The sequence below is a fragment of the Schistocerca cancellata genome, chromosome 1 (genome assembly GCF_023864275.1).
Source record: "Schistocerca cancellata isolate TAMUIC-IGC-003103 chromosome 1, iqSchCanc2.1, whole genome shotgun sequence".
NCBI lineage: Eukaryota > Metazoa > Arthropoda > Insecta > Orthoptera > Acrididae > Schistocerca > Schistocerca cancellata.
Window position 1 is genome coordinate 161,693,350 of NC_064626.1, and position 18,384 is coordinate 161,711,733.

Here is an 18,384-nt window from a genome sequence, read left to right on the forward strand (position 1 = left end):
CAAGTGCTGCTCTGAGATGAAGAGGTTAGCACAGGAGAGGAATTCGTGGCGGGCTGCATCAAACCAGTCAGAAGACTGATGACAAAAAAAAGAAAAAGAAACTAAGTATAAGGACTTTCTGAAAAGTAATTTCTCCAAATTTCTTATGTGGAAACTCTTAAATGTTTTTAAATATAACTAATACTATTAACATTCTACATCTTTATTCTTAATGTTTCCATAATTGCAGCCCTCTGCTAGTAGAGGGCTCTGAATTGTGAGTGTAATATGACAGTGTGTAACATAACTATGTTGGTGTGCGAAAAACAGTGTGCTGTAATTGACTTCTGAATTTGAAGAGTTTGTACACACATGGAGCACCCTCTTCTTCAGCATGACAATGCCAGAGCATACACAACCACCACAACACCTGAAGCAGTCTAACACCCTTTGATCATCCTCCAGAAAGTCCTGACTTGCTCTCGTCCGATTTTCATCTGTTTCCAAAACTTAAAGAACACCTTCGAGGACTTCATTGTGATAGTGGTGAAGTGGTGCAAGCGGAGATGAGGTTGTGGCGAGGTCAACACAGTAAAATATTCTACAATGATGGTATCAACAAACTGGTCTCTCATTGGGAGATATGTTTGTCATCAGAGTGACTACGTTGAGAAATAAATATGTAGACATGGAGAATGAAGATGTAGAATATCAATGAAGTTTGTTTTATTTAAAAAGCTTGGAGAGTTTTCACATAAAAAATTCAGCAGCATTACTTTTCACTATGCCATTGCATTTCGACATTTGTGGACAAGACAGGAAATAAAAGCAGAATGCTTAACTCCATTTTCAAATGTTCCTTTAGAAATGAAAATCAAGGGTTGTTGCCCAATTTAGTTCTTTCACCACTGCAACAATGAGTGATATAGATATTAGTATCAGTGGTGTTGAGAAACAGCTGAAATCACTAAAACTGTACAAAGCCCCATGGTTTGATGACATCTCTATCAGACTCTGCATCGAATTTGCAACCAAGTTAGCCCCTCTTTTCGCCATAATATACTTTAGATCCCTTGAACAAAAAACTGTTACCCAGTAGTTGGGAAAAAGCACAGGTCATCTGCCTACAAGAAAGGTAGCATAAAATTATCATGCAATTTCCTTGACATTCCTTTGTTGTATACTGTTAGAATATATTCTGAGCTCAAACATAATGTTCTCCTCCATGCTAGATAGTACTGATTCCAAACACATCAGTCATGAGAAACCAAACTTGCACTATTCTTACAAGACATCCTGTAAGGCAAGGATCAAGGCAGACAGGTACGTGCCACATTTCTTGACTTTTAAAAAGCATTTGACTCAGAATAACTTGTTATTAAAAGTATGGTCGTGTGGTGTATTAAGTAAAATTTGTGACTACTTGGTAGAGAAACTTATCTTGGATGTAAAATCATAAACAAATGTAGAATTAACTTCGTGTGTGCTCTGGAGGAATGCGTTGGGACTCTATCTATGTTATATACTAATGACATTGTAGGCAATATTAATAATAATGCTGAACATTGAGCAGACAATTTCTTTACTTATAATGAGTACTGTTTGAAAATGTAAGATTTAAAAGTGATGTTAAAGATTGGTGACTGGCTTTAAATATTAATGTAAAACATTTGCACTTCACAAATTGAAAAGAAAAAAAAGTAGTATCTTGTGAACAAAATATCAATGAGTTACAGTTGGAATTCATCAACTCGTATAACTACATAAGTGTAAATTGTAGGGACATGAAATGGTAAGTTGATGGCAGACTTTGGTTCATGGATGAATAGTAGTGAAGTCAATCAACCTACAAAGAAAATGCTTATAACATACTCATGTGATCCATCCTAGGGTACTGCTCACGTGTGTTGGACTTGTACCAAATAGGATAAATAAGAATAATGAATATGTACACTGAAGGGCAGGATAAATAGTCACAGGTTTGTTTGAACAATGGGAAAGTGTCATGGAGTTATTGAAGAAAGTTGATTGGTCGATGCTGGAAGAGAGGTGCAAATTATCATGAGAAAGCCTGCTTACAAATTTTCAAGACCTAGCTTTAACTGAGGCTCCATGAATATGCTACAACCATCTATATATTGCTAATTACTATGTGCACAGAGGCATTTATGCTCTCTATACATGAAAGGAATAGGAAGAAGTCCCAATAACTCATACAACAGGAGGTAGCCTCTGCTATTCACTTCACAGTGTCTTGTGGAGTATGGATGTAGATGTAGAATACTCATGTGATACTTCTTAGAATATTGCTCAAGTATGTAATATCTACACCACACAGGACTAACAGGGGAGACTAAACATGGAAAAAGAATTGCAAAATGAATGGTCATATGTTGGTTTGACCTATGGGAGAGTTTGACAAAAATGTTGAAAAACCTGAACTGGCAGACACTTTAAGATAAGTTGCCAGTTGTCCTTTGATGGCATATTTACGAAGTTCAAGAACCAGCATCAATTGACAAATCTAGGAATATATTACAACCTCTTACATGTTATTCCCACAGGGATCTTGAAGACCAAGGACCAGTACCAAGTGAGGAATCTAAAAATATACCACAACCATGCATGTATCATTTTAACAGGGACATTGAAGATAGAATTACACTATTTCAAATACACAAGAGAGAGAGAGAGAGAGAGAGAGAGAGAGAGAGAGAGAGAGAGAGAGAGACGGAGAGGAAGATTCGAGTTTAAAATCCCATCAACATTGAGGTTATTAGAGACTGAGCAGAAGCTCGGATTACAAAAGGATAGGGGAGGAAATCAGCCATGTCATATTTCAAAGGAACTATCCTGGAATTTGCTGGAGTGATTTAGGGAAATCATGAAAACCTAAATCTGGATGGCTGGATGGGGATTTGAACCATTGTCCCAACAAAAGTGAGTCCAGTGTGCTAAACACTGCACCACCTCACTCGGTAAGTACACACAGAAGCATTTAAGTAGTCATTTGCCCTGTTCTATACATAAATGGAATTGGAACAGTCACGATATGTTGTTCAATGGAAATTAACCTCCAACAAATTATCCACAATGATTTGCAAAGTATATATACATAGATTTATCATCAGTGCTCTGAATCGTATTTTACCCTTACAGAGTCAACTCTTATAATGTACACACAGCATTGCCCAACACAGTGTGTCACAACAACAAACTGCCTCCATCATCAGAGTCATCAGTTTTGACGACATGTTGAGCTCCCGTGACTTGGCTAGCCAGCTGTGTCAATTTACACTCCCAATGGGCCCCCATGATTCCCTGTGTTGGTCAAGTCTTCTGCAGTTGGATGGTAGATCTCATGAAAGCTGCTTGCCATCTGTACCATCTCTGCCAGAATTACATCTCTGCCAGAATTACCTGGAGTACAATTTGATGATGTTCTTTTTGGTACTAGTGTTATCCTTGTTTAACTGAAGAAGAAATAAGTTACTCATTACGGCAGAAAGTGTCCATTGGTACTCAATATACAGATGAGCCAATTATGCCATGACTTAGAATTCCCTTCAAAAGTGTGGTAAGAATGCACTACAGAAGTCACCACCAAAAGGTTGTTCAACAAAGAGTTCTAGAAGACAGAAAACGTGATTGCTACAACAAAACATAGTTGACTGAAGCTGCTAACACCAAGCAAGCTGATCAATAACCAAGCTGTAAACTCACTAATTACTACAGAGTCTATGCGATATCTATTTAGCCACCTTGTCTTCCTGTTGGTAGTGCCTACACAGTATTGCAGGCTTGTTTGAATGTTTAACCCCATGGCAAGCGCTGAAGATATTTATGCCAGTGGGCACATGCGGCACTCAGTGCTGCCGAACATCAAATACGATTTAAATGACAATTTTTTAAGTTTTCTGGTAGAATTTATAGTAGTAGTTTTGAGCTACAAGTAAGATCATTATAGATGAAGATTTCAGTGCTATTACAGGCCTTTATTAAAGCAAGTTTTACAAAAAATATGTAATGAAGAGAAATGAAAATACTGTTAGTCATAATAAAGAACCAGACATCCAGTTCAAAAAAAAGTCATGAACACACATCACGAATCACACACTTTGTTCCTCTGGAGAAGCTCTGTCACAATGTTGTAGCTGTGTTGCTTGCAAACAAATCTTTTCAATTGTTGCAAGTCACAGTAGTTTTGTATTTTACCACCACATAGATAGCACCTTCTAACACCTCTTTGTTACTTATGGGGGCTGATCAATAGGGTGACAGAAATCCTTATGTCCCTTGGTAAAATAACAAGTTAAGCCCCTTTTTTCAACTGACTCTCCATTACAGCCAAGGCCAGGTTTGTGAGGTACATTCATCTTTCAAATCTTTTATCTGATTGTCTCTGAAAAACAGTTCTTGAGAAATAATTCCAGCAATATCCAGACACTACAAAAACAATGTCAAGGGCTAACTTCTTATTGTCCTCTGTGTGGAGTAGGATGTACACATGTAATCAACAATATCTACACCACCTTCGGTTGCATTGTAGTCCGGCTTTACAACAGACTTTCCTTTAGAAATTTCTGTTTCATCAGTCTCACCACTGACAGCAGAAAAAGCACAACCTTGTTTCTTTTCGTTCAGCATGAAACAAGACAGAACTCATCCTGAAATCTGAAAAGACAGTTTCCAGTTTCCCACACATTGTTTGGCAAAAATTCTGGAGGAATTACCTTCTTGACCTTTTTCAGTGTCCCTATGATGGTTAGCCCATTATCTAGCAAATAATGTACTAGAGGACAACTACTGCAATACTTGTCTGTAGTTACATTCCTGTAAGTGCCCTTGATTGGTTCAACTAATCTCTTCACAATATCCATAGGCTATTTAGATGCTAGATATAGTCCAGGATTCTGTCTGCTGCAGTACACTTCAAAACTACTAGTGCAAAATGTCTTGCTATCGCATAATGTACACAACTTCAAACCAGTCTTGGCAGGCTCATTGGGCATGTAATGCACAAAACTACAAAGTCCACAAAAATGAACAAGTATTTTGTCTATGGTTGTGAGCTCCTCTGGGCTGTAGTTTTTTCTGCAGTTGTTAAAAAATGCAGAGGAGATCATGAATGGCAGCAATTTTGTCAATTGCAAATCACTCTTTTGTCACTGAAGAATCATCAAACCTCAGTGACCAGAGCAAGAACAGAAAGTGCTTTTAGGTAAATGCTGCCCTGATAATAATCTTTCCTGTGCCATTTGATGCCTACAGCTCTAATACATTTGCACACCCTCCTTTTTGGACAGCAATGAGAAACAGTGCTCCTAAGAGAGCCATTATTTCAGAAGCAGAAGTATTTCTGCAGTCTCTGTCCCTTGTGTAAAACACGAAAGAATCTTGTTATCTACACTCCTGGAAATTGAAATAAGAACACCGTGAATTCATTGTCCCAGGAAGGGGAAACTTTATTGACATATTCCTGGGGTCAGATACATCACATGATCACACTGACAGAACCACAGGCACATAGACACAGGCAACAGAGCATGCACAATGTCGGCACTAGTACAGTGTATATCCACCTTTTGCAGCAATGCAGGCTGCTATTCTCCCATGGAGACGATCATAGAGATGCTGGATGTAGTCCTGTGGAACGGCTTGCCATGCCATTTCCACCTGGCGCCTCAGTTGGACCAGCGTTCGTGCTGGACGTGCAGACCGCGTGAGACGACGTTTCATCCAGTCCCAAACATGCTCAATGGGGGACAGATCCGGAGATCTTGCTGGCCAGGGTAGTTGACTTACACCTTCTAGAGCACGTTGGGTGGCACGGGATACATGCGGACGTGCATTGTCCTGTTGGAACAGCAAGTTCCCTTGCCGGTCTAGGAATGGTAGAATGATGGGTTCGATGACGGTTTGGATGTACCGTGCACTATTCAGTGTCCCCTCGATGATCACCAGTGGTGTACGGCCAGTGTAGGAGATCGCTCCCCACACCATGATGCCGGGTGTTGGCCCTGTGTGCCTCGGTCGTATGCAGTCCTGATTGTGGCGCTCACCTGCACGGTGCCAAACACGCATACGACCATCATTGGCACCAAGGCAGAAGCGACTCTCATCGCTGAAGACGACACGTCTCCATTCGTCCCTCCATTCACGCCTGTCGCGACACCACTGGAGGCGGGCTGCACGATGTTGGGGCGTGAGCGGAAGACGGCCTAACGGTGTGCGGGACCGTAGCCCAGCTTCATGGAGATGGTTGCGAATGGTCCTCGCCGATACCCCAGGAGCAACAGTGTCCCTAATTTGCTGGGAAGTGGCGGTGCGGTCCCCTACGGCACTGCGTAGGATCCTACGGTCTTGGCGTGCATCCGTGCGTTGCTGCGGTCCGGTCCCAGGTCGACGGGCACGTGCACCTTCCGCCGACCACTGGCGACAACATCGATGTACTGTGGAGACCTCACGCCCCACATGTTGAGCAATTCGGCGGTACGTCCACCCGGCCTCCCGCATGCCCACTATACGCCCTCGCTCAAAGTCCATCAACTGCACATACGGTTCACGTCCACGCTGTCGCGGCATGCTACCAGTGTTAAAGACTGCGATGGAGCTCCGTATGCCACGGCAAACTGGCTGACATTGACGGCGGCGGTGCACAAATGCTGCGCAGCTAGCGCCATTCGACGGCCAACACAGCGGTTCCTGGTGTGTCCGCTGTGCCGTGCGTGTGATCATTGCTTGTACAGCCCTCTCGCAGTGTCCGGAGCAAGTATGGTGGGTCTGACACACCGGTGTCAATGTGTTCTTTTTTCCACTTCCAGGAGTGTATATATCTATTGGTGTTCACAACAACACAGTCAATTATCTTAGGATCAAAAAATTTGAGCAACTTTCAATTTCAGTTTTAGTTCATCTACATCTACATCTACATCCATACTCCGCAAGCCACCTGACGGTGTGTGGTGGAGGGTACCTTGAGTACCTCTATTGGTTCTCCCTTATATTCCAGTCTCGTATTGTTCGTGGAAAGAAGGTTTGTCGGTATGCCTCTGTGTGGGCTCTAATCTCTTTGATTTTATCCTCATGGTCTCTTCGCGAGATACACGTAGGAGGGAGCAATATACTGCTTGACTCTTCGGTGAAGGTATGTTCTCGAAACTTTGACAAAAGCCCGTACCGAGCTACTGAGCGTCTCTCCTGCAGAGTCTTCCACTGGAGTTTATCTATCATCTCCGTAACGCTTACTAAATGATCCTGTAACGAAGTGCGCTGCTCTCCGTTGGATCTTCTCTATATCTTCTATCAACCCTATCTGGTACGGATCCCACACTGCTGAGCAGTATTCAAGCAATGGGCGAACAAGCGTACTGTAACCTACTTCCTTTGTTTTCAGATTGCATTTCCTTAGGATTCTTCCAATGAATCTCAGTCTGGCATCTGCTTTACCGACGATCAACATTATATGATCATTCCATTTTAAATCACTCCTAATGCGTACTCCCAGATAATTTATGGTATTAACTGCTTCCAGTTGCTGACCTGCTATTTTGTAGTTAAATGATAAAGGATCTATCTTTCTGTGTATTCGCAGCACATTACACTTGTCTACATTGAGATTCAATTGCCATTCCCTGCACCATGCATCAATTCGCTGCAGATCCTCCTGTAATTCAGTACAATTTTCCATTGTTACAACCTCTCGATACACCACAGCATCATCTGCAAAAAGCCTCAGTGAACTTCCGATGTCATCCACCAGGTCATTTATGTATATTGTGAATAGCAACGGTCCTATGACACTCCCCTGCGGCACACCTGAAATCACTCTTACTTTGGAAGACTTCTCTCCATTGAGAATGACATGCTGCGTCCTGTTATCTAGGAACTCCTCAGTCCAATCACACAATTGGTCTGATAGTCCATATGCTCTTACTTTGTTCATTAAACGACTGTGGGGAACTGTATCGAACGCCTTGCGGAAGTCAAGAAACACGGCATCTACCTGTGAACCTGTGTCTATGGCCCTCTGAGTCTCGTGGACGAATAGCACGAGCTGGGTTTCACATGATCGTCTTTTTCTAAACCTTTTTTTTTTCCTGTAGCATTGCGTTTCGGGCCAGGTAAGACTTAGATTATGTTCTTACACTCTGTTTTACCTGGCACAATAACGGATTATTTATCCAGTGGCACTCATCATTTGGTAATTCATTCACTTCATTCCCACCATTGCATGTTTGTTCAGATTCATCAGAATAATCTGCAGCCTCTATTATTTCTGCTGCGTCATCACTATCAAAGAAATCAGCATAATTCTCTTTGTCAGATTGTTCTAGAAGAAGGCACTAAATGTCATCTGGCGTCAATCCTTTTCGTTGTGTGAACCTTCTGTTGTGACTCGCTGATCTTTCAAAGTGCCGCCGCGCAGTTACGCATGTTCTCTACATGTGGCGCTGTCTGCCAGCCATGCAGCAGCAGTGCCACCTAAGTGGCCAGCCAGCCAGCAGCCGCTAGACTTGAACTCAGTTATGATTTGACTGTTAAAGTGTACAGACGTCTTACTCTGTTTACTTGATCTGTGACTATCATGTATTGCGTCTTCCTTGAAATATATTGGTTCAACTTGAAGTTATTACACATTCAGGACAATATGAAAAGTATAATGCTAATCTTCAGCACCAGTGTAGTTGCCCACTTCATAGATAAGTCATGGCTATTATGAAGGGTGTTATAATGCAATAATAGTGAAACTTGTCACATGACAATATAATCAAAGTATACCTAGCCCCATTGTTGTGTGCTTGGCATGCTAACTTAATTACATAAAGAAAACTGAATGCTGCCATCCACCCACCGCTTGGTATAAGATGAACCTATACAGAGTTTGTGCTGTTGTCAAGCTTTTTCCTGAAGAGAATGGAAAGCATGCAACTTTGAAATTCAGTGGTTGATGTCAGATGTAGCATCAGATGGGGAAGAACTCTTGAGTGTTTTTTATTGGATGAGGCAAGGTTCCACTGTGATGGGTATGTGGGTGCATAGAATTCATACAGGGCTATGGAAAATCCACATGAACTGTCAAGTCCCTTCAGCACATGCAACAAATGAGTGAGTGGTGTGCAATGTCATGTAGGTAAATTTTCATCACATTTGTTCATGGCACAGTGGACAGTCAGTGCTAAATATAGATGGTGTGACACATTGTAAGCATTATACTTTAAGACCAACTAAAGTGTGCATACTTTCAGAAGGACTATGATACAGCTCATGTAACCAACAACAGCATGACTTGCTTGGATCGGTGTTTTCATGGACATGTAATTTTGGGGGTGTTCAGGCCTCCTTGGTTTTCTGATTTATACCTGCCTGATTCTTTCTTGTGGAGATATGTTAAGTATGCTTTTTACAGAGCTCACCTTCATGCTTTTGTAAATTATGAAAAGTAATTGAACAATGTGTTGCTGCAATAATTCAACTATCATTACAACATATGTTTCAAAACATGCAATCTCATAATAAATTATGTGAGTCATGTAATGGAAGTCACTTTAAACAACTTTTGTAATTAGACATTTTCCTATAAGATTGTATTGCATTTTGAACACCCTATACACAGTGGTGGATACAGAAAAACCTCAAGGAGGGGGCACTAAAGATGTTTTGAGCTACCTTTACTTTTACCATAATAAAAAATAATCAAATCACATGCAAAGTTTGAGAAAGTTTTATTTAAACTGATAATACACATAGACAAGACAATGCCATCTTTCGATATAAAAAAGTTACAATTAATACTTCACAATCAATTGATCACTCTCACTCTTCTCTAATCTTCCACTTGCACTTGCTAAATCTATAACTTTTTACTTATTCATTCTTCAGTCTTAATATTTCTGCTTCTGAACGTAAACTAGCTTCCTATTCAGTGAATAGTCAGCATTTATAACCCTACATATTGAAGGTGCTATGTACAAGAAAACAGTAGAATATTATCGACTTTTCTCGAACAAATGCCAGACAGAATAACGTACTGAGATCACTAGAATGGCTGCTACTTTTCTCGTAGGTGTGTGTTAGCTATCTATGTGCCAGACAGAAATGTATAAAATATGATGATGCGGACAGACGTGCTACATAGGAAAGTACAACTACTCGATAACTCGATTCAGTTGAGTCAACTGATGAAAGAAACAAACAAATAGCATGCACACTGACTGGTGGGGGCAGCGAGGGTGGCAATGCGGGTGGCCCCACAAGGGGGAGGGGGGAATTGCACCCCCCCCCCCCCCGCCCCCCATATGTATCTGCCACTGCCTGTACAAGTGAAGAGGCTCTAGAATATTTACTTGGTGCAGAAGGAGGGAAACTAAGGAGTTTGTCTGGTGCAGAATGTGCTGGCATCATACAGAGCTATATTGAGTCAACTCTGAAGTCCACCCAGCATAATTTTAGTGCAATTCATTTTGAGACCATGATTTTTAAGATGATACCACATACATTGTGCTCCAATTGTCATAAATCTCTGACATCAGCCACTACTGACAATGTCTGTGGATGTCATACCAATCTGACAGAACTACACTACATAACAATGAAGAACTAAGCAAACAATATTGTAAGCATAGGACTAAGTAAATGGCTTATTTCATGCAAGAAAGATAATTGATTATAATATTTATAAGCCTAACACCCCTTCCCTTTCCTAAAGAGCAGATATAAAACAAATGAGAGTATCAAATACAGTGTGAACACCCTGAATTAGTAAACACTGAAAAAATAAACAATCATTTTAGGAAAAGATACTTTAACTATCAGTAATTGTGTTTCCCTGATGATTCTAAGAATATATGGTCAGGTTAATGAAAAACAAACAAAAATATGATACCAAAACTTTATTGTGGTTAAGTTTCTTCTTGTTAATGAGTTTGTTAGAGATGGAACATGTCTTCATAGAAATGTTGCCGAGTTTCACCTACAATGCCTTAAAGAAAATGTCACAGAACTTGAAACAAAGTGACCACAATGAGATTTGACACCAGCTCTCCTCGAATAAGAGAGAAATTTAGTACCCATGTACCGTCATATTCAGTCAAGAAATAATAGTTTGTATAAGTAATATAACTAGTCTATTTGAAATGCTTCAGAGGTACAAACATGATCTTCTATGGAACTATAGCTAAATAATAATTAAATATGACTTTCAACACTTACCTTTTTATAGATTTTAAATGAGATACCAGCATGCCTTTCAAATGAGAATGAGTGAGTACTACCAAGAGATTTTTGTGGCTGGGCTAAGAGCAGAAAATCATTCATCAAGAATGCAACCAGTTCTTTCCCACTTTTAGCCTGATAAAATAAAGAAATATTTTAGTTTCTTTGTAAGCAATCATAAAAGAAAAAAGTATCTTCATGTTTCCTTCCACATACTTTATGCAGAATGCCATGATGAAGGAATTTTCTGGGTCCTAGAGAATTTGTAAGAGAATTAAAAATTAACTGCTCCTCCAAGCCATCACAATGGATATGCCTCTGAAGCCATTCTAATCGTTCTGAGTTCTCTTTTTCTCTCACACCTTCATTTACCTGAAAACAAAAGACATGAATGCACTAATTCTGTACAAACAATGTAAGGCAAAATAGGTACAAACAATATATAGTTAAGAAAAATTTGAGTAGTTCATAGAGTGTGGTTATAATAGATTTGTGCATAAGTTTATTGTGCTTATGTTTTGCATTGTGGTATTCCAGTTGCTATGGTTTATTTATCAACTATTATTTTTTATTTGTAGTTCATTCACTATTGCTATTTGAGTTTACATATTGTTATTTTGTCATTTGGAGACAGTAAGTGGAGCTGTGGACACCAAAAAAGGGAGTGCCAAGTGGTGAAATCTGATAATTTCCAACATATTCATCTATATTAGTTCAACAGAATAGCGACAGCAGCAGTCATGTATGGGGACAACACCGTTGGATAAATCATGGAAAGAAGTTTTCTTGTTTTAAGAAGGAACAGTTTGACATTAATGACTCTCGTTCAGGAAGGTGTTTGTGATCTGATAAAGATTGTTTGAACACGTTAATCCACAATGAACCATGTCAGTGTACACGGGAACTGGAAAATGTGCTGAACTGTGATGATTCCACCATTGTGCAACATTTTTGCGCAATGGGGAAGGTTCAAAAATTGGGTGTATGGGTACCACATGCTCTGAGCCAAAATCACAAAAAACAGCTAGTAGTCATAAGTGTATCCCTGTTTGCTCATCACTTGGCTTGTTAAAAACACTGACCATTCCTATGCTGTATCATTACTGGTGATGAGAACTGATGCCCTTATGCTAACATAAGAAAAAGAAAGGAATGGTTGAGCTCAAACAATGTAGCAACTCCTCATACAATTCGCCGAGATGTAACCATACCTGCTGGCCGCTGTGGCCAAGAGGTTCTAGGCATTTCAGTCTGGAACTGTGCTGCTGCTATGGTCGCAGGTTCGAATCCTGCCTCAGGCAGGGATGTGTGTGATGTCCTTGGGTTAGTTAGGCTTAAGTAGTTCTAAGACTAGGGGACTGATGACTTCAGATGTTAAGTCCCATAGTGCTTGGAGCCATTTGAACCACATTTTTAGTCATAACTGCTGACATTCCTTGTCAGCAGCTGAGACGTCTTGCTCACACAATCCAAGAACAATGACCAGGAAGACTTCATGAAGTGGGAAGTCATTCCATACCCACCTTATTCACTTGATCTTGCCCTCTCAGATTTTCACCTTTTCTGCTCTCTATCAAACAACCTTTTTATTAACTATAGAACAATCACTTTGAAGTTGACGTGAAAATTAATGAGATTTATTCAGTTTCAATTTCAAACTTTATATTTTGCAGAACATTTGTAAAATTGTACCATATTCAAAACAGCATGTCAGACATAATGTACTTGCCTCATAATTTTACCCATTGATGGAAACGATATTGAAAGTCATTCAAAGTTAAGCAATGTAGTGCCTCCTGTGGTTTTTGTTTCATCTCTTTCCTGTCATGAAAATGCCCTATGCATCCACCCAGTATGTCCTGTCACAGGCATATCCTAGCTTATCAGAAGTAGGCCCATCTATTAATGCAATCATTATCATATACTAACTCAACTGAAACTTCCGTACTGCCTTCTATGTGGGCATGACTGTCAAACAGCTGTTCACCTGTATGAATGACCACAGCCAAACTGTGGCCAAGACCAGAGTTGACCACCCAGCAGCAGAATATACTGCTAAGCACAACATGCTTGACTTGGATGCTTCACAACCTGTGCCATACAGATTGTCCACACAATACCAGTGTCTTTAATTTACATTGATGGGACTATCATTGCAACACATGTTTCAAACCTACAATATTCCTAGCATCAAACTCTAATAGCCCATGTCCCACATCCACCTCCACACCGATTGCGTGCCTCTCACCTAACCCTATTAATCTACACTCACATTTTCCTCTCCACAGTGTACCTCTTCCTCTATGTTAAATGCCCTTTCTCTCAACACACTCTTCCTCTTCCCTGTGTGCCACAAATGAATCATCCTGCATGCTGCAGGGAAATCTCTTCCGTGTCATATGCCTATCCCATCCCCTTGCAGCCTCTCCCTCCCAGCCATTAATCACCTCTCACCCACTTGACCAAACACAACCTCTCACTATAAGGGCTGCAGTATCAGAACAATGTAGTCAAGTGTTTGGTATACAGTGGATAACTGCATTGAGAATTCCTAAAAGAGACAGAACGATAAAAGATGGATCTGTGGATACAGTGGAGTGGAAGATGTAATTAAGACAGTATTGAGAATGAAACAGTGGTGGACAGAAAATGTAGCCTGATGAATGGATGGCAGTTGAGCCAAGGAAGCTGTTTTACTGAGCTCCAAGAAATAAAAAAGACTGATACTGAGATGACATCCTAGTGGAAGGCGGCTGTATTGCATTAAAAATATACAGCAGCAATATGGGTGTAAATAGCTGAAGACTGCAATGAAAAGAGAAGTCTGGAGGAGTCCTTTATTGAACAGAGGGTGTCAACTGGCTGATGATGATTGTGATGACTGAGGAACAAGTGTTTCATTGATATCAGAAGAGAGTGAATTTGAGTGATTTGTATGTTCCTTGGCCTTTAGAGGTAGTTTATAATACATTATGAAGAAAACTCTCAGGTTAGTTAGTGTCCCTCTGTAGCAGCTACTTGAAATGTCAGTTCCTGTAATCACTACAGTCTTTAGCTCCCCCCCCCCCCCCCCCCCCCCCTACTGCCACCACCAGTAGCAATGAAGGTCACATTAAATTTTATTTGTGGATGTTTTAGTTTTGCAAATAATCCTGTCAACTACATGTAATATTAATAAAAAAAAACTAAAAAAAAAATCCTCAGATCATAGGCGTTACTGGATGCAGATATGGAGGGGCATGTGGTCAGCACACCACTCTCCCGGCCGTATGTCAGATTCCGAGACCAGAGCCACTACTTCTCAATCAAGTAGGTCCTCAGTTTGCCTCACAAGAGGTGAGTGCACCCTGCTTGTCAACAGCACTTGGCAGACCGGATGGTCACCCATCCAAGTGCTAGCCCAACCCAACAGTGCTTCACTTCGGTGATCTGACGGGAACCGGTGTTACCACTGTGGCAATATACATAATATTAATATAGATTAATGATGCAAAAATTTCTTTACCTGTCTACAGAACTCTTCAGCTTTGGCTAGTGCTTCCTGCAAATTCTGGTGGTCTGGATGATCTGCTGGAGTGTACTCCAAAATCTGAAGAAGAGATGGCCGTAATTTGCATTTGATTTGAGTGTAATGCAGAATTCAGATACAAACAAAAATATAAATATAATAAACAGTACTTTTAGAATGCCAACAGACATATCCTATTAATAGAAAATGGCAAATTTGAATATTTTTTAATGTTGTATGAACTAGATCACATAGTCTGGCATCAGAAACCTAGGAGGTGGAAATGAGTTACTCCCAAACTTTTATCAGGAAATCAACTCAAGAAGACAGCAAGTAAACAAAATCTGGGTTGGGGGGCAGGGGCAGAGGGGTTGCAACTTTGTCAGTGCTGGGTAACTGTAGACAGACAACATAACATTAACTTATTTTGAAATTTGATTATTTCCTCACATTACCTATATAATTCCTTTTGCTGTTACAGATTGGAGATTGTGAAGAATTGCAAAGATGTCTATGTGCTATTTCGAAAATACTCAGGAACTCCTGTGCCAGTCTGAATCAGAATCACCGGTTACTGTAAGCTGCAAGAGAATCCAGTCAATGATCACTGCAAGTAAAACAAGAAGGGCCACTGCACACTGACCTCCAAAAACAATTGCAGGCTGATTCAAATATGACAATTCTTTGTCATAAAGGCTGTGTATCAATATACACATCAAAATGGCATATCACAAAGTTTATAAATATATTCACAATACTGTAAGAGAATCTGGGATTGAAATACTGGAAAAATGTCACCATTCTGAACTTCCAGCTTTTGATTTTCTGCAGTATTGTATATTTCATGGCATGCAATGCTTAATGGAAAGAGATGGCAAACATCTTGGTTGGTGAAGAGCAGTTAAATCGGGCAGGACAGTTGATCGTGGGTAGAGTAAAAAAAGCTTTCAAGCATATTATACTTGATACATGCAATGAGGAGTGTCAAATGGCACGACAAAGTCAGAATTATAATTAAGGGAGCTGTTACTGATTTGCTTGCACATATGCTAGATATGATGTTAACAGCAGATGTACATTCGTGGGAAAGCTTAATGTTGCTGCAGCTGCCGAAGCCAAGAAGAAAGTGTATATACAGAGGGCAGTGGTAGTCTGGAGCATAAGACTGTACTTAAGAAATCGGTAGACCATTTAGTTGTGATGTTGAGTCAGTACCCAACTGTGGGACCGTGAGAATACTCATATTCTGAAATACAGCATACTCATAATTTTGGCTTGTGCTAGATAACAATAGTTCTTTCACTGAAAGAACAGCATCGCAGATCATTAACGAAACAAAGGAACTACCAAGGAGAATAGATATATAAAGAATGACCCTAAAAATGAATTTGGTGTCCTCTGAAGTGAGTACTTCACTGCCAGAACTAATGTTACATATTTCCGAAAGTCTTGATGGCATCTTGCCTACTGTCGTAGTCACAAGTATGATTACAGGTGCTACAATACATTACCTGACCATATTACGTGTTGCAGCTGATATCATTTTGAAAAAGAAAGAAATGATTAGGAAATTAAATGACTTGGGAGTGTGCTGCTCATATGATAAAGTTTGCCGTTTCACATCATCAGCTGCCATATCTGCAGCCAAAGGGAATATTTGAGGATGTTTCTCTGGTAATAATGGTGCTCTCATACAGCCAGTAGTATATAATTTTGATCGGTGAATTTCATGATCAAATAGTCAACTTGTTCCATGTCACTTCTGTTAACCCAGACTGCCTTTGTGAGTAATACTGCTACAATGTCTAAATCAGAGAATACCATTCCTTGTGTAACAAAGAAAAAGCTTCAAAATCCTTTTGTTGCTGATGTTGAAGCCCAGAGATATCATGGTCCTATGAAAGCTTGAAAGCCACAAATTGAAATGATAAGAACAGGGCACTGCCAACAGGTATTGGAAATGCAAGACTTATCTGCTTGCAGAGCGCAACAGTTGGATTGCCAGTTCCTATGTGCCATTGTTTCAGAAGAAGACTGCACAGAATTCAATGGATTCAAAACTCATTTGTGTCAAGAACAAGGACACACACTAAGGTCTATGACTGCTCCAGCATAAACACCCCTTGTCAGCCTGATACCTTCACACCCTGACACCATGCTCAACACTGTGGTGGAGGTCAAATGACGCACAACTGATGCATGCCAAGAATATGTTGTGCTTACAACAGACCAGGCATTATATTGAGTTGCAGCTGGATTAACAGGGGTCTTACTTCATGCATGTAACAAGTTTGTTCTATGGCTAGTGGGATGCACACACTCATGCATTTCATTGGTTGTGTTGAAACTCTTAGGGCAAACAGTGGTCTTCAAGAACTTATAAACAGTGCATGAGGTAGTGTGGCTCATACGCTGCTAGGAAAGAAATTTCCTCAGAATATCAATGCACTACTAACTGTAACCAAACAGCTGCTGAGAAATATTTTGAAGGCTTAAACAATTAGAGGCTATGCAGACCTTTCAGCAGCATTGGACATGAAAGTGGCATTCAATGAAATAACTAAGTGGTGGGTAGACTGTCTTATCAAGCCAGTGTTCATAACAGTGGCCTTCATTAGAACCAAACAAGAAGGAGATTTTCCACTACATCTCTGGGCAGTGGAGGAAATCCTTCCCTATTTTTTTGCAGCTAACCACTTCAACTGTCCGAGGTATTGCTTGTACAATTGAAGACGTGCGAAAAAATGGACTAACCCTCAAATGCAAAAGTTTGGAGATAAGTGTTGCCATCTGCTGTTGGGTATGGGAACTATCAAGACTGACACTGGTCTCACCCCTAAATATCGCATTAAGATATTTAGGGGTGAGACCAATGTCAATTTTTATACTTTCCGTGCCCAGCAACAGATGGCAACACTTATCTCGAAGCTTTTACATCTGAGGGTCAGCCCATTTTTCTGTATATGTCTTCAATTTGAGATCTGTGGAAAAATTACCTGACCATGTCTTGCAGAAATTTATGAAGGACAATATGTGATGCGACACAAACCAGGATACTAGAATGCTACTTGGAGTGACATGTTCACTAAAAATACACTTACACAATATGGAAATGTTGAAGGTGACAGTGTGGGTCAAACTCATAATTCGCCTATGATGACGATATGGGCTCACAGTTTCCATATCTGCAGTCAATTGCTTGAAGGCAAACAAGATGTGCAGAAATGACAATGAAAGCAGATCTGTCAGATATCATCAGGAAGAGACTGCAGTTAGGAAGAAATCTGATCATTGTGGGCAAGAGAAGCTATGCAAGGCATTGTTTTGGTGCATCTTGGACCAAAATATACAATGGAAACATGTTGTTAGTAACAAATTGGGGGAAAAATCATATGGTCAAATTTCTGACAGTGTGTTTAATTCCATTATATTTTTTGTTTTCTTTCTGTATTTTGGCATTTCAGGACTATAAAATAAAATTGTCCGGCAGAGCCACAGTTGCATCCATCGAATATTGCTTTTACATATATTTTCCACTAAGATGCCCTCATAACATGTTAAGTGGAAGCCATTTTCACCTCAAGAGCAATTTTTTAATTCTGCCACTGAATCTGGGAAGAGAAAGGAAAGTGTAGATGTTAACACCATGTTCAAGTAGAATATATTAGGGATGGGGGACACGC

The 18,384-nt window shown here is 40.2% G+C and overlaps 1 protein-coding gene across 8 annotated transcripts in view; it reads right to left on the reverse strand.

Moving 5' to 3' along the window:
* The window catches only part of LOC126167729 (intersectin-1), a 299,692-nt gene that overhangs the window by 37,746 nt on the left and 243,562 nt on the right, over positions 1 to 18,384 (reverse strand). For all 8 annotated transcript variants that reach the window (XM_049920505.1, XM_049920504.1, XM_049920503.1 and 5 more), the window contains 3 exons: positions 14,699 to 14,782; positions 11,410 to 11,565; positions 11,191 to 11,328 (listed from right to left, as the gene is read on the reverse strand). In XM_049920505.1, coding sequence (XP_049776462.1) covers positions 11,191 to 11,328; positions 11,410 to 11,565; positions 14,699 to 14,782 — 378 coding nt within the window. The remainder of the gene's footprint in view (positions 1 to 11,190; positions 11,329 to 11,409; positions 11,566 to 14,698; positions 14,783 to 18,384) is intronic.